The following is a 23,608-nucleotide window of genomic DNA, read 5'->3' as shown; positions in this document are numbered from 1 at the left end:
GTCAAAAAAACTTAACGAGCGTGGTTTCAATTGTAATAAAAAGCAAGTTATGTCCAAGATAAACGGAAGTCCGCTGCAGCGCATGGATCACTCCTATACTCCTTTTAGGTCGCCATCGCCTGATCTTTTGTAAAAATGACACGATTGCGCTACTTTATCGCCACAGTCTGACCACTTATAAACGACTTAAGGCTCCCTAATGCCGCCACGTCATTGTGGCAAGTTGACAGCATTGCTTTGTAAAAACGGCTTAGCATATGCATATTACAGGGTATGCCTGACAACACAAGTCTGTCAGACAGGCATACGCTGTCAGATCGTCATACATTTTTTTGAACCCTCTGGAGGCAGGCGTTGCAGATTAGCAACGTTAAAACCTACCTACCTGTTTACTCCACATACGTATTTCATGAGCGTTTTTTTAACTCAGAAGTACCCCTGAAGGACTTAGTTGTTCGTCCTTTTATCAAAACTTATTTTGAGCCTGAGAGGGTTAAGCTGTATGAGACTTTGATGGGCCAGTTTACTTGTCAGATTATCATGCACTTTGTCTTTAACAACAATATAACTTTGCTCTCTGTATGCTGAACTGATGGCTCCCCAGAATGTAGCAAAGGTTTGGATGAATGTGCATGTGCACACATACACATTAACTGCGTGTATGCAGCTTTGATATGTATGGTGCTCTGTCAGAACAAAGGCTGCCAACTGGGCTGGTATCAATTCTGTGACTTTATACATGCTATGCTTCTTTATTCCTAGTAAATATGGGCTTCCACATTCACGTTCCTTAACTATTCACAAAATTTCACCAGACAATTTTGAACCTAACGCAACAGTTTCAGGCTGAGCAGATTGATGTCAAACCTGTGTTTCAGAAAAGTATACAGAAACAGTTAATTGTAAACACTCATTAATTTTTTTCAGCTTGTTTAATAGAATAATTCAGTGTGAGACATTAACTTCATTCTTCATTACATGTTTCCACTTTTAATGCAACAGTGACAAATCTGCAGCTTTACAGTTACGCACTGCTTTAAAGTCACAAACATTCACTTGGCAACAAAACAAAGCAGCAGGTGATTACTGAAGCAAATTATGTTGCAGTGTTGAAGTTAACTAGAATTAACATCATCCTTTATAAACATCTTAAAAAGAAACTGCAGAGGGTGTGTTATTTGAAGCAGATCTCATAGCATGACCCTCAGTTTGGTCATCACCAGCTTGCTTCTTTCGTTTGAGTCCAAACAAACTGCAGAGTTTCATTAACATCAGGTCCACAATCTCCTCCTCTTCTGATGGCTGCAAGAAGAATAACAACCATACAGTGACCTGAAGTGGATCTATTTTATTCAGCAGATTATTAGTGGAGATCAACGTATGCTGCTGTGAAAAAAGAATGCAGCAGCATTCACACGTTTCAGGCCAGCGTCAGTTAGTTACCTTGTGATGTATCTGCTCTTCACTGAAAGCAACAAGAATGACGGAGATGAAGAGGTTCAACACAACAAAGGTCATGAAGACAATGCAGGAGCCAATGAAGAAAGCCCCAAGCAGAGGATTATAGTTCAGAACCTGACGGATCAGAAGGAAGAAATAAACTTAAGAAGGATCAGCTGCCATTATCTGCCCTCAGTCTCATACTGACCTCTCCGTAGTTAAAAATACCAAGCTGCAAGCTGACTATAGTTTGTGCAGCATCAAGCAGAGTCCGATAGGAGTAAAGCTTCCAGCCATACATCAGGTTAGACTAAAAAAAAAGAAGGTTAATCTCTGTTAATAAGCACTTTCAGTTGTATTCTGCTTCAGGAAATAAACCAGGAGACTCTAGTCAGCGTGGGAAACTGCTCACGGCAATGGAGTAGGCCAGGAACATGATGGTCATGACCACCAGGAAGCCTGAAATATCAGTCCAAGCTCGCTGCAGAGTGGCTGTGATCATGTGCAGCTTTGGGTTCAGTCTCAGCAGGTGCCACAGTTTGACCGTAGCCAGCAGAACCAGAAAGGCGATCAGATACCCGAGCGTGGCGTCAGCCTGGGCCGTCTCATGGAAACTGGCAAACCTGGACACACAACAGGAGCGTGCAGGCTCAAGGTTTTGTTGCACTTTTCTCCCTTTTCTCCTCCTATGTTGTTAAAAACTGCACATTTTAAAATGTATCTGCAAGCCTAATATGTGTATCTCAAAAAGCCCTTGCAATCATCATTGTTGTGATATTGGTATTAATCTTGCAATCATCACTTTTATTTTTGAGAACTTTAGCACATTTAGTTTGCAGGAGTTACAGTATTAGATAACCCATGTGAGGTATGTTAATGAGGCTGCTCTCTGTGCAGATCAGATGTTCAAACATTAACTTCAAGTGAAAATGGAAAAGCTCAAACTACAAATCAGGCAGTTTGTGAAGAATGGAAGCATTCTCTATTTGGACATTTAAAAGTACGTTAAGGGCAATTTTTAAAACTGAACACATAAAAAACACACATATTTTTAGAGGAAAATAAAGACCAACAATTGCCTATGGGTGAAGCAGATGGACTAGTGTGATGAAGAGCAACAGCATGCTTTAACAATAATGAAAAGCATGAATGTACAGTTACATTTTGGGTCTGTTCTCATTGCTTACTGGTTTTTGTTGTCCTGATAGTAGCTGATGTCCCGCTTCCCCAGTAAAGTCCGCTTAATGTAGACAGACAGCGCACTCCAGCTGAGAACGATGATCGCCAACTCAAGCAGGTTCCATTTACACTTAAAATAATCCCATTTCTGTGTTTTTATCAGCTTTCCCTGTCAACACCAAACAAGTGCTTCTGTAATGTTTCAGCTGAGCAACCATTACCTGTTATGGCAGTAAAAGCAGCATACTTACCTGAGCAAACATGTAAAAGAAGATAAAGAGAAAATAGACGATTTCAGAAGCCATGACAAAAATGTGAAGGCCACCCGTTGACTGGTACAGACGCACACTCTGAAGCTCACTGCGGAACTGGAAAGCTCCTAGACGATAGAAGTTGCAGGTTTAACTCTTCTTATCGAGCGCCTTTTCTGATAGATAAACCAAACCTGGTGGGCTTACCTGTGGCTGTAGTCTCCAGCATCAGTGTGACAATGCAGAATAGGTTCACGTTTGCGTTATACACAGTGAACTCCGCAAAGATCGCTTGGGTGTACGCATCAAACCAGGTGTTGTCATAAAGGTATTGAAGAGTTCTGTCACCAAAGGGATAAAAATGTGACACATAGGTGTCATGTGGTTTCACTTTATTCATTTAAGTAAGAAGGAAGTCTACCTCCTTGAGTTCTGTAAATCTGGCCCCAGATCCATCACAAACCCGCCTCCTCTATAAAGAATCACGCTACCCCAGACAGGATAAGCCCTCAGTTTACTCTGAGACTTGTACGCCCATGGACTGTGGAGGTTCACTGATGCGTTATCACCCATGGGCCGGTTCCAACCAGGACCGTAGAAGCCCATATCCTCCGAATCCCATGAGTATGGAGCATGACAGTCGGACACAGACTGTTTCATGGAGCGAGGAACGCGACATGAGTGTTTTTGCACTCTCACCTGCCGCAGACGAGCGTTCCCCACCAGCTTTGAGTTTCCGTCAGTGATGAATCCTATGACAGTGAGATATTTCGATCAGTTATGCTTGACTTTAATAAATAAACCAGTAAGCAGAGTCAAGATCTAGCTATTGAACACAAATTAAAGTTAAATAATTAATTTTCTGTATTTATTAGTAAAATATTTAGTATCATAGAGTGATGACCTGGGTGATTTCCATAAAGGTTGCTCAGTAAAGTTGAGTTTGCCCAGTTGAACATGTCCTGAATGCTCATGGTGCTGGAGATGCCCTTGCTGAAGCTTTGGCGAATGTGGCGGGTCAGGAAATAAGAGTTGGGGTCCCTCTGACCATAAGCCACCAGAAGCAACACCCACATAAAGCCCATGTACACTGTACCACAAGGGGATATTCTCTATTGGCATTTCAAATTGCACCACATTCCTTGTTATGACTGCGGGTATTTGTAATAGATGTAGCTTTACCGAGGATCTCCCTGATGAGTGAGAAAACTTTCTGCTCTTTAATCACATTTCTCTGCATCTTCTCGATGTCAGAAGGAGGTGGAGGTTGATAGAAACTGCATGTGCTGTCTCTTCTCGCGACACGCACCACATCCGGATCATCTGAAGGAGAGGCTTTACGCTGTTATGGGTTTTGAAAACAAAACTAAACAAATCAAAGAAGAAAACAAAAGCACATGCCTGTTTTTCTGAAATTCTCGTCTATTTGAGGCTCTCCAAACTCTTCCTGGTCGACCTTTTTCAGAACCAGAGCGAAGAAAGCAGCAAAACCAAGAACCTGTGATGAGAGGATTCAAATTTTAGTAGCTCATATCTCATTTCCTGTGAGCAGAAATGACTGATTCTTACCTTCAAAGGTTGGGTGATAAAGAGACTCTCACAGAAGGAAACCACCATGGAGATGAGCCAGTTTATGGAGCGATCCTTTCCATATGTCAGCCCGTACATCATGGTGAAGTATCCCGACACACCGCTGGTCGCTATCACCAGAATCCACCCAACAAACACAAACCACCATGGCAGCCCTCCTTGGCAGCACTTCTGGTGTGCGTCACCGCTGATGCTCTGATCTGGACTGGGACTGCGACTGAGCTGATCTCTATCCAGGTTGGAGGAGGACAAATGGAGCTCCAGATGCCTTTTCATTCCCTGAACTTGCTGCACCGCCCTGTCGTAGCTGCCGGGTTCTGGAAAACGAGATGGTCCGAGCAGACCAAGCTCCTTCTCAACATGACGCAACTGCTTGTACAGACACTGGCTATTGTTGGACTTCTTCTGAACTTCATCTGGTGTCTTCTCCGGGCTCCCCCATGTGCTGTTTTCTGTCCATGTGCACAGATGTAATGGGAGTAAATCCTGTTTTAGTCTTCCAAAACTAAACATGAAGCTGGTTAGTTAAAAGTGTTTACCATGAAGATTCACTGCGCCTATACTGAGAATCATGGCACAACCCCTCTCGGACCTGGTGGTGTAGAAGTCTCCAGATGCCCGGTTCTGCTGCCTGATGATGTCCTCCACCACAGACAGTAGGGTGTTGATGTCTGCCTGCTGTCCAGGATGGAACTCCATGTGTGGGAATTTTGTAGCTTTTGAGAGGGATTGAGCGATTCTCTTTATGTCCTGATATGAAAACAGAAGTCTGTTTAGATATGAAGCACAAAATCCAGTACATGTAGATCAGGTATCTGCAGCACCACCTTGATCACAGTTTCTGGAGTGATGTCCTTCGTCCCATTCTGAGAGGGAGAAACTTTAACAGTGTTTCCCTGTTTTGATCTGTCGGTTTTTGCAGTTTTCTCTCGAGGGCGAGTGTTTCTGAAGATGCTCACGATGAGGAGATTGATGGGAAACATGATGATGGAGCTTTGAATTCCAACCATAACCTGCTGCCAGGTAAATTCAATGTGACCTACAAAGTCAAGTCTTTATTGTTTCATTTTGGTTTGAAAACTTCAAATGTATTGTTGCAAATGACCACAAGGAACATTTGAGTTTTTTTTACTTGTTTGCATGCATACAAAGTTCTGAAAATCCATAATAATTACATGTTATCTGCATCTATACGGGGAAGGAATATGCATTAAAGGGATACTATGCAATTTTTTCATGTTTTAAAATCATTTTCTTGAGTCAGAATGCGCTAAATTTTCCCTTTACAGGGTTAATGAAATGTCACTTAAACCCCACCAGTCTGTGGTCAGAATACTGCATTTGCAGTCACCTGTGGAGCTTACATACCTGGCACTGCAATCTGCTTCTAGCACATTTCCTGCATGTTTTAGATCGTGAACACAGCTGATTTGCTCCTCTTGAAACTAATGAAGGCTAAGGAGACATTTCAGCTGTTCGATTAAGATGTTAAAAGACGCACAGTGAGGAGATAATTTTCACTTTTGCTTTGACCACAGATAATTATTAACTGACACTAGGGGGTGCTAAAAGCAAGCAAAACTGCTTAGTATCTCTTTAATAAAACAAAAGTAATCATTTCTTTTAAAATTCCAGTTTTTGGCTTCTTAAAGTTAAAACTAATTGTTGGCTACCTAGATCCATAGTTTGCTCAGAGGGGTTGGTGGGAATTCCCCAAAACATGATGCTCGTCAACATGGTGCAAAGCAGAAGGGAAAAGCAGCAGGACACTCTCTGCACACGTGTGAAAGTGCTGCAGGGAGGTCGACTAATGACTGAAAACCAGATGTGTCCATCTCGAAAATCTTTGGCTGTCTTTGAGAAGAACAAGTTACTATAAAAAAAATGAAGAATAAGAATTACAGCAACTCAAATTTATGATAAAATGGGAAGATTTGGTGAAGTTATTGAGATTATATTGCAACGTTAACAATATCTGTGGCAGTTCTCACCTAAATCTCTTCAAATCGCTCTCTGACGCCACAGGGAAGACCTTGTCAAGAACACACTCTGCCACATCCACAGCCAGCCAGGAGTTACATAAAAAGTGCCACTTTTGACCATTTTCCACATCCTGAACCGTCACTTTATTGAGATACCTGTGCATCAAATGAATAAATATTTGCAGTGCACATCATCCTAAAACTTAAGCTTTAGCATGTTGTTTTCTCACCATGCAGGGTGTTTGCCTGAGTTGTCGTGCCAAAGTCTTATGCTCTGCAGATCTCCAAGAGAAAAGTGAGTGGTCAGCAGAAACATGTCCACCCCACCCCTCTCAAACACGGGCTTTTCAGGGTCCGTCAGGTGGTGAGGTTCACTTTCTCCCTCTGTTCCTGTCAGAGTTATGGTAACCTAAAACAGAGGTGGTCCATCAGGATGGAGATAGATTCTGGGGCTTTGTATCAGCAAAAATTGTTTGCAGCTGACACATCAGATACTTTCACTGACCTGAGAGGAAGTGGCTGCCCCATGCCGGTGGCCTGTGCTCACAGTCAGCATGTAACGATACTCTGCCAGAGGGTGATTGTCGTCAAGGACTGTTATCTTGACCTGCAAGTTACCGCAGAAGCACTAACGTGGCTGTTAGATCCTTATTAATGATACAGTTTAGCAAAAACAGCTGTTTAAATAGTCTAGTGAGAAGATAAAGTACACATTTCATGATTAATTTAAGTTTAAGTGTTTAATTTATACTAAAGCGGTAAAACCAAACCCAAAACAAGGAGTAAAATGTCAGTTGTAAAGGACTGAGAATGACCTTGGTTAAATCTTGGATGTCTTTCCTGCGCGCCCACACAACCACCAGCAGATAAGCACCAAAGATTGCCCCCACAAAGCACACCACCACAGGATTGTTAGCAAATGTAGCAAACAGTTCAGCTGTGCGGGAAACGTCCACCAAGTTTGGCATGACAAAGAAGGAGCTGCCAAAGAGAGTCAGGTGGTTACAGAGGCACTGGGTGACCAAAGGTGTGGTGAGTGGTCCAACCTAGAGAAATAACAAAATAAACCCACTCAGATCTCACATCTTATGAAAGTTTTAGCTTCATTTTCTTTTCAGCTCACCCTGCAGCCATCTTCCCTCCAAGAGGACATGGATTCGTTCCAGTATTTGCACTGAGCAGCGATGGAAGTGACGACAACAGAGGCATTGACAGATCTGATGCCCGGCTCAACAATAGGTTTCACTACAAGGTAATGGACCCCGGCACTTCCTGTTCTGTCTTTGGGACTCAACACCCAGGTAAATTTTTCTTCTGTGTTATGATACAAAACACATAAAGATCAGAGTGAAGCTAATTCTCCACTTGTGATGCTGATGTTTGGCATCTCGTCCTGATTGAGGACGGATCCCGGTCACTGCAGCAATGAGATTTTTAGTATATGATGTAATGTTTATTCAGATTGAATATGTTAGCTTAAAAAAAGGTGCAAGAAGCTATAATAAGGATTTTCAGACATGATTTACCTGAAACATTACATATAATGATGAATAATGAGCACACTTGGAAATGGTTTGGCAATGAAAATCGGGCTATACCAAAGACCTTAAAAATGGCACCCAATGGCTCCCTGCTTGGCACTCAACTTTAAGGAGTTGGATTGGGGGGTTAAACCACCAAATAGTTCCCGAGCACAGCCACCGCTCCCCATGGGAATGGGTCGAATGTGGAGATGATGACTAATGGGACTGTAACTTTAAAATGTTCTGAAAATGCAATTTTTCCATATTTACAAAAATCAAATCTGGAAATTTCATTATTTACCTTCATTCAGGTTTTCTAGAGGGATCCGAGTCTTGGCCACGTAGCTGTTATCGTTCGGATAATCCTTAAATCCCAGTAACACCATGAAGGAAATGTCTTCAGATGGCTCCATTTTCAGCACCAATGTCACATCTGGTGACGGCACGTCAATCATTAATGTGCTGAAGTTGGCCAGCTCAAGGACTGTACTGTTCAGCTCAGCATCAAGCCTTGGCAGGAGAATCTGAAAAAACAGAAAATATGTTCCAAAAAGATTTTCCAAAAGAGAAAATTATGAGTTATTACCTCAATTCCTTCAGGTAGGTTCTCCACAGGTATGATGGTGCCATTCACTCTGGTGAGAGAAAGAGATCCTGCAGCTCCTGTGATGTTGTCCTCTTTCCAGGAGTATGGATTCTTCTCAAAACTCATCATCTAGAAAGAATGTATACTCTTAGTAAATGGTCAAATCAATAGAAACTGGTTTAACTGGGTCTCAGGTGCCTTTAGAAGGCAGCAAGCCTGAAATAATGTGACCATTTTGATTGGTTTTCCTGAAATTATGGCACTTTTTCTTTTCGGTATCACAGTACCCTTAAATTACTAAAGGCAAAGCCTGAGAAGTGCAACAAATCTAAGTTATGGATATTAAACAGTAAAGAAAACATTGGAGAACTTTATCGGATGAAGTTGTACATTGTGATAGGAAAATGTGTAACTATGTTGGCTTTAATAAATCCAATTTCTTTTTTTTATGTCAAGCGCACACACACTCACCCTGACATCCACTGGCTCCCCTGAGGGGATGACGCCAGCAGGAAGTGAAGGAAATGAGAATCTGGAGGAGCTCATCTTCTGGACATTTATGTTCTGCATTTGCACATCTGCAGATGTCATCCTGCAGAAAACACAATCAGATTAGTATCAGGGAAACCTGCCATATTTGTGATTTTACCTCCTGCTGTGGGCCATCAGTGTCTTACCTGTTAACATACACACTGATCTGACCAGAATCAATGATGACAGCTTGTCCATTCACCTCTTTGTTATTCAGCAGAGCACTCTGAACGTTGTTGATCCCAGTCAGAAGTAAATCTGAGACTTTTTTCTGAGGACAATGTGTGGTGTTTGTTAGATATCAGGCAAAATAGTGATATGATAGTCGGCCTTTAGAAGTTTTCTTCGTACATTCGATGAAACGGTCAAAACATTACTGGCTGCTTCAACGATCGGCGTTGCTGCGTGGACCACATTTCCGTCGTCAGTGCTGGGCTGGTTGACACTTATCGTTCTGAGGGAGGAGCTGAGGTTTACTAACAACGAGCCTGCTTCCTCCTGAGGGAGAAAGATGGAAACAAAATAGATTTAAATGTTAAGATAGCAGCTTAGTGTATTGTTTTTACATTTTAAACATTTATTTCTGTGGAAAAATCTGCCCTAACGAATGTAAATGACTGGATGCAGATGATTTCACTGATGATTTATGAGATGTACTTAACCCTCCCACTGTCTTCATGGATGACCTCGTGAGGAAAGTTGACCATTGAGCAGGATTGATGGTTTATCCCTTGAGGTCCACGTGGCAGGGGTGAGGTGGTGCTCACTCCTCACCCCTGCCACGTGGACCTCAAGGGATAAACCATCAGTCCTGCTCAATGGTCAACTTTCCTCGCGAGGTCATCCATGAAGACAGTGGGAGGGTTAAAGAAGTTGTTGACTTGGTCAGATAAATAGTGTATTACAGTCTATTCTCCGCTCCTGCTAACTCCATCATCTCAATCTTAGTGATGTCTTGCTGTCATTGAAAACACAATTTTCACAGCTCTTTGTCATACTTGAGCTGCAGGACTGAGCTCATCTGAGATCAGCGTGAGTCCAGCCACGGCCTCAGCCGTCACTTGAACCTCCTGGGTGGAGTTGCTGGGCGAGTCCAACAGAACCTCTGAAATTTTGGTCAACATTTGCTCTCGGAGCTGAAATCAAGAGAAACCCTAAATAAAATTGGGATTCCTCGCACATTCATGAGACAAATGATCAGTTTTACGCACAGCGCCCCAGCGTGGAGGCCTTTCAAGCTCTCTTACCTTTGACCTGTTATCCTTCTGATCTTCACCATCCTCCACATTCAGCAGATCAGAAATTGAGGTGAATATTTGTGCGAGTGCCTCACCAGACAGCAGGCCTTGCTGCTCTAAGTGATTCACAGTCTCTTCCACTGCAGACTGCAGTGCGATTACAGAAGCACTGGAGCTACTCTTCCTTACCTTGTCAAAGGTAAACAGGTTTATTCAATCAGCTGATCAGGAAGATTGATTTCTCTGATCAAAACAAACAACACACCTGAGTAGTAAGAGTTGTAGTAGACGTAGTATACTCATTTTTCATCGTTGCCACCACAGACAAACTGTAGTTGTTATTTTCATCCCCGAAAGGCAAAAAGACTGATTTAACCTCATTTGTCTTGCTGCATCGCAGATGTTTACCTTAAAGATTAGGAGAATATAGTTGTTTTCTTCAATCTAAGTTATCTTAAACAAGTTTCCAACATATATTTTAATTTTACGCTAAAATTGTAATGTTAATAAAAGATTTTTTTTAAAGCACAGAAGGAACATTCCCAAACCAAACTTGTGAATTTGTGTTTCAAAAGGGACGACACACTGATCACCTGTGCTGGTTTTGAAGCAGTAAAGACAGCCTGTGGAGCAGAAAAGAGTTGCCTTGCAGGAAATTTCAAAAGCATCAAGCACAGTTCCTGAAGGTGGAGAGATGTTGCACGAGGGGACGACAGGAGCATCAGTTGTTTCTGCTCCTTCGGGACCGGGGATCGGGATGGTGTATTTGACAAAACCAGGCACTGTCTTGCCTGATTAAACAGAAATCTACTGTTAGAATAATAAACGCAGAACAAGAGGGATGACATGCATTAGGAGTCTAAGGCTGGGATGAAAACACACCATATGCAATCACACTGATGTTTTGCTGAATGCTCCGTGAAATGTTCAGATGTCGACTGTGAACGGTGTACTCAGTGTCACCGTCCTGCTTCTCAATAGGCGGCCTTCTTCCGCTCTGGGTGTAACAATCACCGAGGTCACCCTGAGGAAATTTGATTCGTCAGTATTTATTTGACACAAATCTATTGTGTTATGTATTTTTTCTAAGTTTGATTAGACTTACAGTCAAAGGTTTGGGGTCCTCAATAAACCAGATTACATCTGGGCAAGTAGCCACACAGCTGAGGCTCAGCTTAGCATGGCTGTTCACATTTAATGAAGCACAGTTATCACACCTGCATGAATAAAATGGATTTAAATACACAAAATAAGATTCATCAACTCTAGCTTGGAAAGCTCACACACTCCAAATTCTAAACCCATTTAACAGATTCTTACCTGATGGCGACGTCTTTCAGTTCATTCAAAGGAGCAACTGTGATGCACTTTGAAGCTGCGGCAATGTGGACCAGTTTCCGAAACCATCTTCTTTTCCTCACCGTTAGACTGTATTCAAGTGTTTCAAACGGATCTGGAAGGCAGTCTTTTTCAATCACGTGAGTTTCTTCTGTTGTTGTATTTCTGCATGAGCAGTTTCCTTCTGCACGAAGAAAACAACAATAAAGGGACGATAACAGCTAAAGCAAACTATAAAGCACTAAAAACATACCGTGTGTTTCTGAAAGTCAACATGTTTTGTTTATTCAACACATGTTTGATACAGGTCAACATGCACTTTAGCTCTAGATTATCTAGGTTGTGTATTTGCACAAACAAACGCACTCATGGGTTCAAATGCCTGCATGCCGTAAGCCCTTATTGTGCAGTTTAAACAGCTTTTTCATCCTCCTCTACAATACTGTGAAAGAAACTCGTGATATACTAATGTGTAATGTTGACATAATTTTACTGCAGAATGAATCGTGCTGCTGATGAAAATTATTTGACCACTTCACAAATCTCATCAGTGGCTTAAAATACCCATCATACATGTCTTTTGCAGTCATACCTCTTTGCAAATCATTAAAACGTGTGATACGCTTAATTAACTCACTACATTTCCATTCAAACTCAAGTCCTTTGCTGCCTACTGATCCAGTTGGTGTCAGAGTAACGATTTGAGTTTGGTCGACCACCAAGTCTGGAGAAGCAGTTATTTTCAAGTCCGTGGGGCCCTCAGCACTCAAGTCATCTTTCTGCATAAACAAAACAAAAACAAAATTGCTCTAAAGCAAATCTTTATATTTGCATTTGACTAAATATATTTACAAACTAAATACATAAGGCGTACTTCTTGGCTTTTTGAGGAGTCGGAGTAATTCCGACACGCCTGAAGTATTGTCTCTAAATCCACGTCCAGCTGAGAGCTTGATAAAGCGTTCGTGGCTTGTACTTTCACTGTCAAAAGTCCTGTTCCAGAAAAGATCCAAACATCTCAGGTTATGTGTTTAACACTGGAAACAAATGTTTAGTTTTAATAGTAAACACCTTCAAGTGGGTTGGAGAACGTATACGTTTGCAAGCTGTTATTGAGCGCGTCTCTGGTTTCAGTCAGCGTGTCTCTGACCCCAGTGAGATTAAAAATCAGCTCAGCTGGGGCTCCCCGCTCCAACGAGACTCCGATGATGAGATCGGTGGAGTCTGGACACACTCCCGCCTCTGCTATCACAGAGGCCTGCAGGCCTTTTACAGGCTCCAGCAGACACAGCAGCAGAGCAGAGGACACGCTGCGTGCCGTGACCCTGTTCGCTGCAGCTACTCTCAGATTATGGCAGCCCAGTCCAAGACTTTGCACCGCCACAACATTCAGAGTGGTGTTGTGGGGGGTGATCCCCTTGTCAGCTGAGGAGTTGGCAATCACTCGTTCTTTGTGATGAACTGTATAGGAAATGTTTGTCCCTGTTTGCAAAGAAAAGGGGGATCAGCTCAGTTTGACATCAGAAATGTGAGTGAATCGTGTGAAGCATGGGAATGACTCACCTGCTTCCAGCTGTAGCTGAATCTGAACAGGTAAGCTATGAAGTGAATTGCATTTAGCTCCATCTGTTGCCACGTCCCCGCTATAGCACCGGATCTCACTGAACTTTCCAACAGGCTCCTGAATTGTTATTTCTTTCTGAGCTGTGACGTGCCAGTCACTGGTGGTGCATTCTACCCCGACAGTAAAAACGCCAGGTCGCTGGAACGCGTGGATGATGCTCGACACCAACCTGTAAGCAGTTACAGTCAAATGGAATTTGAAATGAAAGGTTAACCCTCTGGACGCGGGCGTTGCAGATTTGCAACAGTTGAAACCTGCCTACCTGGTTACTCCACATACGTATTTCATGAGCATTTTTTAACTCAGACGTACCCCTGAAGGACTTAGTTGTTGGTCCTTTTATCAAAACTTATTTTGAGCCGGAGAGGGTTAACCCTCAGTCCTCTAAGTCCTTCAGGGGTACTTCTGAGTTAAAAAATACTCATGAAATACGTATGTGGAGTAACCAGGTAGGTTGGTTTTAACGTTGCAAATCTGCAACGCCTGCCTCCAGAGGGTTAAAGCAGTGAAGAATCTAACTCAGACTGAAAAGTAGCTAAAACTTTGTCTCAAACTTTCCAAATATGTATGAAAAGACAAGACTTTTTCCATTCAGTATTGGGAATAGCAATAGGCAATAGGAAGAAATAAAGTCAGCATATAAAAAAAAAAGACCAGGATTGATCTGATTTCTGCTGAAAGGTCTTCCTCACTCCTTTGGGCTGTATGGGTCAATGATGTGGCCGTCTCCAGTGTCAACAACACACGTCAGGTTTCCATGAAATGGATGAAGAAGCCACTTCACAGTAATGGTGACATTTTCAAAAACAGGCGCCACTTTGCTCGTCAGTAGGTGAAGTCCTAAATGGAGAAATAAGAAAATTAGACTCACACAAAAAAATTATTCAAGATTTTACTTGATACAAGTTGGGGTTTGAATAAAGATCAGTGAACATGATGCAAAGTAGATGATGATTCAACAATATGGAGTTTGATGATAAATGTACTAACACAAGTGTGTTAAAGCAAAATCTCCAGAGAAGGAAACAAAATGTGTGTCTGACCATCTTTGCAGCGGTATTCTACAGACATATAACTGCCCAGCAGAGGACACGGGTTGCTGAAGGAGCTCCGGTTGGGTGGAGCCTGGCAAGCCTGCAGTCCATGGCAGTAATCTGAAAGAACATTTTATCATTTTTAAATTGCATAAGTAATTTTACAGGTTACGGTTAGTGACTCTGGTGGAAAACCAAACAAAAGGGCTGTTAAAAGAATCCAGACATGACTTTTTGGTGCATTAAGACAATAAATATGTACTAAACTCTTCCTGTGATCCCTCCATAAATAAATATTTGCTGTAAAATTTACGTCAGTCAAAAATGAAGGCCTAAAGTGGTTTAAATAAAGCCCATACACGTGTGCACACATTCACAATCGATAAAAAAATATAAACGTTTGTGTAACTTTTCGTACCTGTTACAGAATCAACCACGTTGATCCAGCTACATTCCTCCTGGGTAGACGCGGGTACAGCGGTGTGGTGCGATCGGCAGTAATGAACCGTTTTTCTCCCGTAAAAGGCATCTTCAACCTCAATGACTTGACCAGAGCCACACTGCAGTGTGGCATTTTGGCCTTCGCATGCAATTGATCTTCCAAAATCTGAAAAAATGTAGAACTGTAAGGGACAAAGCCAACATGTTAGACGTATCATTTCAAGGGTGCGCGTACCAAACGTGCACACAAAGTTGAGTTGTTGGTTGCAGTTCTCTGTGGCCTTCCACTGGAAGCCCGTTTGTCTCAGGATGTGTCCACAGGTTGCCTTGTCTTCTGGCTTGTGCGCCCAGTTTTTATAGCTAATATCTGAACCATCCAGCCATGCAAGAGGACCTGGGAAGGAAGAACCAACATATGCTCATTTTTTAACATAACTGCTTTTAAAATATTTAAATAAAGGCCAGGCTGATTCTCATTTAAGGGAAATAAAGACTTTAATAAATCAGGCTTCTTGACAGGCTACCTATTGGATTATTTAATTGATGAGGATTATCTCTCTCTCTCTTCACCTGTAGGTTGAGATAACTAAGACTCCTCCGTAAACAAACACATTGGAGGTCTTTACAATGTGCGGGTACACCATCTGCTTAGATAACAGCCAGACAATAAATGTTCCACTATTGAAAGGACTGACGTCTCACAGATAGAGCAGATTTGTTGCCAAATTAGTGGCAAAACATTTGAAATGTAAGCTATTAAAAATGCTGCTGTAATCATTAAAAAATGTTTAACGTTTTTCATAATTCTTATGTTACACTAATCTGAGTTTTTTTTTGTTTTTTGTTTTTTAAATAAATTTCATGCTCATGTGCCTTCTCACCCTCAGAAGCATCTAGCGTGAGGTTTTGAGATGCAGGTGCCAGCCCAAGCCACCAGTCCTTCTCCGGCTCCAGGTACGTTTGAAGGAACTGCTGCGTTTCATCATTCAGGATGAAGACCAGGTGTCCTCCACCTCGCTCACACCACGCCTGGGCGTCCAGAAAGGATAACTGCAGACCCATAAGCTCATAGCAAGCTCCATCAAAGGCCTTCTGGTGTGGTGGACAGGGTAAAGCTTCTGCATCTTCTTCAGCATAAATACTCCAGCTGAGGAGGAGAAACGCCAGTGTAAATGTTGCTAAAGTGGCTCGGGCCATCTCTGGGGACTGATCAGACTCTCTGGGGGCGTCTTGCCTTTGAAGGCTGCTGATGTCAGTAACTCTGACAAAGACTGCTGTGGATAAATCTTGAGCACAAACAGAATGAGGACATTTAGTGAAACGAGTTAAGAGCCGATTGTCAACCATCACTCTGCCAGGTCCCACAGCTTCCACCGCGAGATAAGGCCTACCATTCAGGTCTGCTCCAGCAATCAATGCGTCAAAGTGATCATTAAAAATCAGATTAACAACCTTAAATAACACTAATTCTCTTTTTTTAATTTTACTAACATAGTTGTCACATTGTTCGTAATGCTTTAGTAAAACAGTTTATATGTAACAGAGAATCAAAAGATATTTTCTGATCGCAGATTTTAATCCTTTTAACATAACTGTTTATTCATGCAGAGAGCTGTATGAATACTGGGGCAGTGTAGCTTCTTTAATTTTATCTAAATAGTATTTAGCTTTAACATATGTGCTACATGTCCAAACACCTGCAATAATGTTTAATTACCAGATTCAGTAGGATATGTCAGAAGATCTTTCATGGACGTAAAAGCAAAGAGTCGGAGTTCCCGGCCCGGAGGGTTACCGGGGTCCCACCCTGGAGCCAGGCCTGGTGTTGGGGTCCGTGAGCGAGCGCCTGGTGGCCGGGCTTTCGCCCATGGGGCCTGGCCGGGCTCAGCCTGAACCGGATACATGGGCTCATCCAGCTGTGGACCCACCACCCGCAGGAGGAACAGGAAGGGTCCGGTGCAGTGTGGATCGGGTGGCAGACCAAGGTGGGAGCCTTGGCGGTCCGATCCCCGGACAAGGAAACTGGTTTTTGGGACATGGAACGTCACCTCGCTGGCGGGGAAGGAGCAGGAGCTTGTGGCAGAGGTTGAGCGGTACCGGCTAGATATAGTCGGACTCACCTCGACACATAGCATTGGCTCTGGAACCCAAGTCCTTGAGAGGTGTTGGACACTCTCCTTTGCTGGAGTTGTTCCGGGTGAGAGGCAGGGGGCTGGGGTTGGCTTTTTGTTAGCCCCAAGACTCTCTGCCTGTGTGTTGGGGTTTACCCCGAGGGATGAGAGGGTAGCTTCCCTGCGCCTTCGGGTCGGGGAACGGGTCCTGACTGTTGTTTGTGCTTATGGGCCAAATATCAGTTCAGAGTACCCACCCTTTTTGGAGTCCCTGGGACGAGTGCTAGATAGTGCTCCATCAGGGGACTCCATTGTCCTGCTGGGGGACTTCAATGCTCACATGGGCAATGACAGCATGACCTGGAGGGGTGTGATTGGGAGGAATGGCCCACCTGATCTGAACTCGAGTGGTGTTTCGTTATTGGACTTCTGTGCAAGCCGCAGTTTGGCCTTAACGAACACCATGTTCGAACATAAGGATGCCCATCGGTACACTTGGTACCAGGGCAGCCTAGGGCGCAGGTCGATGATAGACTTTGTAGTCGTATAATCTGACCTGCAGCCGTATGTTTTGGACACCCGAGTGAAGAGAGGAGCGAAGCTGTCAACTGACCACCACCTGGTGGTGAGTTGGATCAGATGGCAGGGGAAGGTGCCGCGTAGACCTGGCAGACCCAAACGCATAGTGAGGGTCTGCTGGGAACGCTTGGCAGAAGAACCTGTCAAGACGGTCATCAACTCCCACCTCCGGCAGAGCTTTGACCGCGTCCCGAGAGCAGTGGGGGACATCGACTCCGAGTGGGCCTTGTTCCACTCTGCAATTGTTGAGGCGGCTGTTGCTAGCTGTGGTTGCAAGGTGGCCGGTGCCAGTCGTGGTGGCAACCCCTGTACCCACTGGTGGACACCAGAGGTTCAGGGAGCCATCAAGCTGAAGAAAGAGGCCTACAGGGTGTGACTGGTCTGTGGGTCTCTGAAGGCAGCAAACGGGTACCGGATAGCCAAGCGGGGAGCAGCAGTGGCAGTTGCCGAGGCAAAATCTCGGGCATGGGAGGAGTTTGGTGAGGCCATGGAGAAAGACTATCGATCTGCTCCAAAGAGGTACTGGTAAACTGTCCGGTGCCTCAGGAGAGGAAGGCAGCAACTCGCTCACACTGTTTACAGTGGAGATGGGGAGCTGCTGACGTCAACTGGGGCTATAGTCGGACGGTGGAAGGAATACTTTGAGGAGCTTCTCAATCTCACCTATCCGCATTTCGAGGAGGAGCCAGAGCCAGGAGACCTGGGGATGGACTGTCCAATCTCGGGGGCAGAAGTTACTGAGGTAGTCAAACAACTTCACAGCGGCGGAGCCCCGGGGGCGGATGAGGTTCGTCCTGGGTATCTTAAGGCTATGGATGTGGTAGGGCTGCTGTGGTTGACACGTCTCTGCAAAATTGCGTGGTCATCGGGGGCAGTTCCTGTGGAGTGGCAGACCGGGGTGGTGCTCCCCATCTTTAAGAAGGGTGACCTGAGGGTGTGTTCCAACTATAGGGGGATCACACTCCTCAGCCTCCCTGGAAAGGTTTAGTCCAAGGTACTGGAGAGGAGGGTCAGATCGATAGTTGAATCTCAGATTGAGGAGGAGCAATGTGGTTTTCGTCCTGGCTGTGAAACTGTGGACCAGCTCTATACCCTTAAAAGGGTGATGGAGGGGGCATGGGAGTTTGTCCAACCAATCCACATGTGTTTTGTGGATTTGGAGAAGGCTTATGACCGTGTCCCCAGGGGTGGGTGGCCTTTTGTTCAGGGCCATCCAGTCCCTTTACCAGAGGAGCGTGAGTTTGGTCCGCATAGCCGGTAGTAAGTTGGACCTGTTCCCGGTGAGGGTTGGACTCCGCCAGGGCTGCCCTTTGTCACCGGTTCTGTTCATTACCTTTCTGGACAGAATTTCTAGGCGCAACCGTGGTGTGGAGTGTGTCGAGTTTGGTGGCAGGAGAATCTCGTCTCTGCTTTTTGCAGATTATGTGGTCCTCCTATCTTCATCCAGCTCTGACCTTCAGCTCTTGCTGGGTAGGTTCGCGGCCGAGTGTGAAGCGGCTGGAATGAGGATCAGCACCTCCAAATCTGAGACCATGGTTCCCGACCGGGAAAGGGTGGCTTGCCAACTCCGGATCGGGAGAGATGTCCTACCTCAAGTGGAGGAGTTTAAGTATCTCGGGGTCTTGTTCACGAGTGAGGGTAGGAGGGATCGGGAGATCGACAGGCGGATTGGTTCAGCATCTGCAGTGATGCGGACGCTGAGCCGATCTGTCATGGTGAAGAGGGAGCTGAGCCAGAAAGCCAGGCTCTCGATTTACCGGTCGATCTACGTCCCAATCCTCACCTATGGTAATGAGCTTTGGGTAATGACCGAAAGAACGAGATTGTGAATTAAAGCAGCCATAATGAGTTTCCTCCGTAGGGTGGCCGGGCTCAGCCTTAGAGATAGGGTGAGGAGCTCGGACATTTGGGAGGGACTTGGAGTAGAACCGCTGCTCCTCCGGATCGAAAGGAGTCAGTTGAGGTGGTTTGGGCATCTGGTCAGGGGAGATGTTTCGGGCATGTCCTGCCGGCAGGAGGCCCCCGGGTCGACCCAGGACACGTTGGAGACGTTACATCTCCAATCTGGTCCGGGAACGCCTTGGGGTCCTGCCGGAGGAACTGGTGGAGGTGGCTGGAGACAGGAAGGTCTGGAGTTCCCTAGTTGGGATGCTGCCCCCGCGACCCGGACCGGTTAAGCGGAGGAAGACGACGATGACGACGAGTAGTATATAAATACATTTTCCTTTTTAAAATTTTATTTACCGGTTTGCTTCCTGTTTTGTGTGTTTGTTATGTTTGGTTCAAGTTTATGAAATTGCTGATCCCACATAGTAAGGGGAAATTAAAAATGCACCCTAAACAAACGGTCAGGACTCAAGAAGTTAACTGAGCCACATGTAGCATGTATAATCTAATATGATTATGAACTGGATGTATTGCTTAATGTATAGTGTTGTGAATTGGTCCAGTATAAATAAAATGAACTACGTTTATTTTATTTTATTTTATTTGCATTATTAGAGGTGAACATCACATTTTTTGCAGATTTTATTTGCTTGTCTTTACCGAGAAAAAAACACTTATTTGTGTAGAATTTAAAAAGTTAACGTTTTGATAGAGTTTTTGCTATCTTTTATCCATTTGATTATGTTATGCTGGCCTGTTTATTCCTTTTTCAATCTGATATTTCCTTTTACGCCGCTAGATGGCAGCAATACAGTTTATAAGGAGAGAGCTGCAGCTTAATCTTTCAGAAGAAGAATGAAAACGTCATTTTTAAGAGACAAAAGTTGTCTGAGGACATGACTTTTTGAATGACTGCTGTTGGCTTTGTAAATAACACGAATTATCGCCCCATTTCCATAATGTTGGCTTTTAAACGCATCTCTAGCAGCACAATAATCTCCGCTCTTCGCTACAACCGAGTACATATTTTTAAATTGGTTCTACTTTGTAGTTTGGTGAGTTCATGAAGCTTCGTGTATCTCATTTGTTTTCTCATGTCTGGTTTCCGCTCAGATGCAGAGATGTCTGTCCACTCAGACAGACGGAGAGGTTCGCATCGCAGAAGTCTTGAAGGAGAAGTTTCCTTTAGCATCAAAGCTCAAAGTTGTGGATATATCAGGTAATCCATTGTGCTAAAACGTTTAGCATCGTCATATGTTGTTCTGAATGACATTAGTTATATTTGACACCAGTTACACATAAAACTTAGCATAGATTTATACATGACAGATACTTATTCAAGCGTTGAAGCGGAATAAATTACTAACCTTTCTTGTTTTCGTGTGTATTTCAGGAACTAAACACAGTTGCTGGCTTATTACTGCTATAGATGCATGGATAGATACATAAAAATTTCATTGTAATTAAAAAACCTACCAGTTTTTGTACAATAACGCGGTTACATACTCTTAGTAACTGACTATCATTTTGTGTTAGGTGGCTGCGGGGCCATGTATGAGATCCATGTAGAATCCAGTGAGTTCAAAGGGAAAAGAACAGTGCAGCAGCACCAGCTAGTCAATCAGGTAACTATTCAGGCTTGCTGTTACAGCATCAAGATAATGGCAAGTAAAAATCAATGAGTCACAGGGTATTCTTCTTACACAACCCAGTCACCAAAAAGCTGATGTGTGTGTCTCCACACAATTTGCCAATACTAGAAAACGTTGTATTTATTTAAATGTAAAGTTATGAATTATTATTATTATTATTATTATTATTATTACTATTACTAGCCTAACGTGATTGCTTTTCCTTTTTTTGTGCAAACATAACATTGCATAATTGGCTTTTCTTTTCAAATGAACTTCTAGCAAAATTATAAAAGTTTAAATGAACATTTTTAAAGCTGGCCGGCCTCATGTGGGGATCTGGGCGGGGCCTTGGGGGTCAGGTCCTGACATGTATGTCGAGGGAGACCCGTGATTATCGCTTTGTCGCGCATGTCTCATTGAAAATGAATGGAGTAGAGGCGATGTCGCCTCCCGTGTGTCGAGCCTATAAATCTGTAAGGCTTGTCACCAGCATTCAGACATTAATTCTGTTTGCTTCACAGCCAGACAGGACACGGGGAAAAAAATAAAAATTTTAAAGTTAATCAGACTCCCCAGTTTTTGGTGATGTCTCTATTAGCAACAGTTATGCTTGTTGGGTCAAAACAAACAAGCCTATATTTTCATTTATTACAATATTATAAGCTGTCATAAAGTAATTTATAATGAAACATGCACTCATGCTGCAAATTGTTTGTATTTTACCATCAAAGTTTGTGAGATTTTTAAGATTATTTTCACATCTGTTGGTGAATTATAATTTGCTTCTTGATTTAATTGACTGTTGTCTTATGTTCTTCACAGGCACTCAAGGATGAAATTCAAGGCATGCATGGCCTGCGAATATTCACTGACATCCCAAAACAGTAGAAAAACTGCCTCCTCTATTTATCTGCACCGTTTTCTTTGATGTTTATCTGATGAGATTGTAAAGCCTTAGACGGGCAGAATGCCGTTTCCCTGCAGTTACAACATATTGATAGTTAAAAATGTAAAATACATGTATAGTTATCTTTTTTAAACAACATAGTTATAATAAGACATCTTCTATTCTGAGATAATTTTATTGGATCAAGGCTGATATACGCACAAAAGTGACTTGTCCAAAGGTCAATATTAAGGCTTGAAGGATTTGTTCCCATTGGGAATCCTATGTTTAATTGAAATGATGCTGGTGTTAAACTAGCAGTCAAAGCAGCAAAAGACACCATCATCATGAGCAGCTACAGACATATTCTTTAAGCTATCATCCTGAGAATGTGACCACAGTTTGTTTTATTATAAAATATACCAACATGTGTGCACAAACTATGTGTTTGTCATTTAAGTGTTGAAGGTTGACTGCAATATTGCATAGACATCGGGGGCAGTTCCACTGGATTGGCAGACCGGGGTGGTGGTCCCTCTATTTAAAAAGGAGGACTGCTGGATGTGTTCCAACTACAGGGGGATCACACTCCTGAGCCTCCCTGGTAAGGTCTATTCAGGGTTCTGGAGTGGAGGGTTCATTGGATTGTCGAACCTCGGATTCAGGAGGAACAAGGTGGTTTTCATCCTGACCGTGGAGCACTGGACCAGCTCTATACCCTTGGGGGTCTTGGAGGGTGCGTGCATGGGAGTTCGCCCAACCAATCAACATGTGTTTTGTGGATTTGGAGAAGGCGTTTGACCGCGTCCGTCAGGGGGCCCTGTGGGGGGGTACTCCATTAGTATGGGTTACCAGGTACTCTGATACGAGTTGTTAGGTCCCTGTATGACCGGTGTCAGAGCTTGGTCTGCATTGTAAGTCGGGCTCAGTCGGTGAGAGTTGGACATAGCTTCCGTTTGTCACAGATTCTGTTGATAATGTTTATGAACAGGGTTCCTAGGTGCAGCCAACACCAGGTCTCTGCTTTTTGCAGATGATGTCCTGTTGGCTTCATCAGAACATGATCTCTGGCTCTCATTGGAGCGGTTCTCAGCCGAGTGTGAAGCAGCTTGGATGAGAATCAGCTCCTCTAAATCCGAGACCATGGTCTTGAGTCGGAAAAGAATGCCTTCTCCAGGTCAGGGATGAGGTCCTGCCCCAAGTGGAGGAGTTTTAAGTATCTCGGGGTCTTGTTCATGAGAGGGAAAAATGGAGAGCAAGATCAATAGGCAAATTGGTGCTATGTCTGCAGTTATGCGGGCATTTTACCGATCTGTCATGGTGAAAAGAGAGCTGAGCCGGAAGACAAAGATCTCGATTTACTGGTCGATCTACGTTCCTACCCTCACCTATGGTCACAAGCTTTAGGTAGTGACTGAAAGAACAAGAATGCAGATACAAGCGGCCAGAATGAGTTTTCTTCGCAGAGTGGCTGGGCTCTCCCTTAGAGATAGGGTGAGAAGCTCGCTCATCTGGGAGGGGCTCATAGTACATCTTCTGCTCCTCCACATCGACAGAGGAGCCAGTTGTGGTGGCTCGGTATCTAGTTAGGATGCCTCCTGGACGCCTCCCTAGTGAGGTTTTCCAGTCACATCCAACCTGGAGGAGACCCAAAGGAAGACACAATGGAAGGACCATTTCCACTTACACACTAGCATCAGCTCCACACCACTCCACTCCGCCCTCCCCAGCCTGGCCAAGTTCATTCCATATTG

General features: G+C 43.8%; 3 protein-coding genes across 5 annotated transcripts; 2 read left to right on the top strand and 1 right to left on the bottom strand.

Annotated features, from left to right (window-relative positions):
* Nucleotides 1-913: 913 nt before the first annotated feature.
* LOC107381562 (polycystin-1-like protein 2) lies at nucleotides 914-16,661 on the bottom strand. The gene is made up of 42 exons (XM_070554442.1): nucleotides 16,475-16,661; nucleotides 15,639-16,043; nucleotides 14,993-15,151; nucleotides 14,735-14,923; nucleotides 14,326-14,436; nucleotides 13,975-14,122; nucleotides 13,222-13,451; nucleotides 12,730-13,140; nucleotides 12,533-12,651; nucleotides 12,296-12,437; nucleotides 11,641-11,842; nucleotides 11,426-11,537; nucleotides 11,203-11,344; nucleotides 10,914-11,111; nucleotides 10,586-10,728; nucleotides 10,330-10,509; nucleotides 10,081-10,218; nucleotides 9,434-9,580; nucleotides 9,229-9,353; nucleotides 9,023-9,143; nucleotides 8,552-8,680; nucleotides 8,267-8,489; nucleotides 7,566-7,756; nucleotides 7,258-7,488; nucleotides 6,948-7,049; nucleotides 6,673-6,851; nucleotides 6,452-6,598; nucleotides 6,134-6,333; nucleotides 5,288-5,499; nucleotides 5,000-5,210; nucleotides 4,440-4,912; nucleotides 4,272-4,368; nucleotides 4,053-4,193; nucleotides 3,775-3,960; nucleotides 3,292-3,622; nucleotides 3,078-3,211; nucleotides 2,871-2,998; nucleotides 2,628-2,788; nucleotides 1,853-2,063; nucleotides 1,649-1,750; nucleotides 1,444-1,575; nucleotides 914-1,302 (listed from the first exon to the last, which is right to left on the bottom strand). Exons 1-42 carry the CDS (start codon nucleotides 16,659-16,661, stop codon nucleotides 1,150-1,152), a joined length of 7,683 nt encoding a protein of 2,560 aa, XP_070410543.1. The 3' UTR covers nucleotides 914-1,149.
* LOC139071814 (craniofacial development protein 2-like) lies at nucleotides 7,562-17,532 on the top strand. Of its 2 annotated transcripts, none has more exons than XM_070554977.1 (2): nucleotides 7,562-7,694; nucleotides 15,645-17,532. In XM_070554977.1, the coding sequence occupies exon 2, from the start codon at nucleotides 16,660-16,662 to the stop codon at nucleotides 17,416-17,418; it is 759 nt and encodes a 252-aa protein (XP_070411078.1). In that variant the 5' UTR covers nucleotides 7,562-7,694; nucleotides 15,645-16,659; the 3' UTR covers nucleotides 17,419-17,532. The 2 variants fall into 2 exon arrangements, with proteins under 2 accessions (XP_070411078.1, XP_070411077.1); XM_070554976.1 differs by having other exon boundaries at nucleotides 7,671-7,743.
* A 93-nt stretch (nucleotides 17,533-17,625) lies between these two features.
* bola3 (bolA family member 3) lies at nucleotides 17,626-22,294 on the top strand. 2 transcript variants are annotated; one of them, XM_015952959.3, is made up of 4 exons: nucleotides 20,172-20,353; nucleotides 20,448-20,553; nucleotides 20,871-20,959; nucleotides 21,791-22,294. In XM_015952959.3, the coding sequence occupies exons 1-4, from the start codon at nucleotides 20,243-20,245 to the stop codon at nucleotides 21,854-21,856; spliced, it is 372 nt and encodes a 123-aa protein (XP_015808445.1). In that variant the 5' UTR covers nucleotides 20,172-20,242; the 3' UTR covers nucleotides 21,857-22,294. The 2 variants fall into 2 exon arrangements, 1 of the variants encoding a protein (XP_015808445.1); XR_011521636.1 differs by lacking the exons at nucleotides 20,871-20,959; nucleotides 21,791-22,294 and having other exon boundaries at nucleotides 17,626-20,353.
* The last annotated feature ends 1,314 nt before the right edge of the window (nucleotides 22,295-23,608 follow it).

Source organism: Nothobranchius furzeri, chromosome 9 (assembly GCF_043380555.1).
Source record: "Nothobranchius furzeri strain GRZ-AD chromosome 9, NfurGRZ-RIMD1, whole genome shotgun sequence".
Classification (NCBI taxonomy): domain Eukaryota; kingdom Metazoa; phylum Chordata; class Actinopteri; order Cyprinodontiformes; family Nothobranchiidae; genus Nothobranchius; species Nothobranchius furzeri.
Note: the sequence above shows the minus strand (reverse complement) of the source record. Positions and strands in the feature narration are given on the sequence as shown.

Bases quoted from the DNA above. Each gene is read 5' to 3' on its own strand.
- LOC139071814 (XM_070554977.1), top strand. From the start codon at position 16,660: ATGGGCTCATCCAGCTGTGGACCCACCACCCGCAGGAGGAACAGGAAG.
- LOC107381562 (XM_070554442.1), bottom strand. From the start codon at position 16,661: ATGTATCCGGTTCAGGCTGAGCCCGGCCAGGCCCCATGGGCGAAAGCC. The intron at 14,924-14,992 runs GTACGCGCACCC...ACATTTTTTCAG, and splicing joins CAACTTTGTGTGCACGTTTG to ATTTTGGAAGATCAATTGCA. The intron at 8,490-8,551 runs GTAATAACTCAT...CTGTTTTTTCAG, and splicing joins ACCTACCTGAAGGAATTGAG to ATTCTCCTGCCAAGGCTTGA.
- bola3 (XM_015952959.3), top strand. From the start codon at position 20,243: ATGACTGCTGTTGGCTTTGTAAATAACACGAATTATCGCCCCATTTCC. The intron at 20,554-20,870 runs GTAATCCATTGT...ATTTTGTGTTAG, and splicing joins CAAAGTTGTGGATATATCAG to GTGGCTGCGGGGCCATGTAT. The intron at 20,960-21,790 runs GTAACTATTCAG...TGTTCTTCACAG, and splicing joins AGCACCAGCTAGTCAATCAG to GCACTCAAGGATGAAATTCA.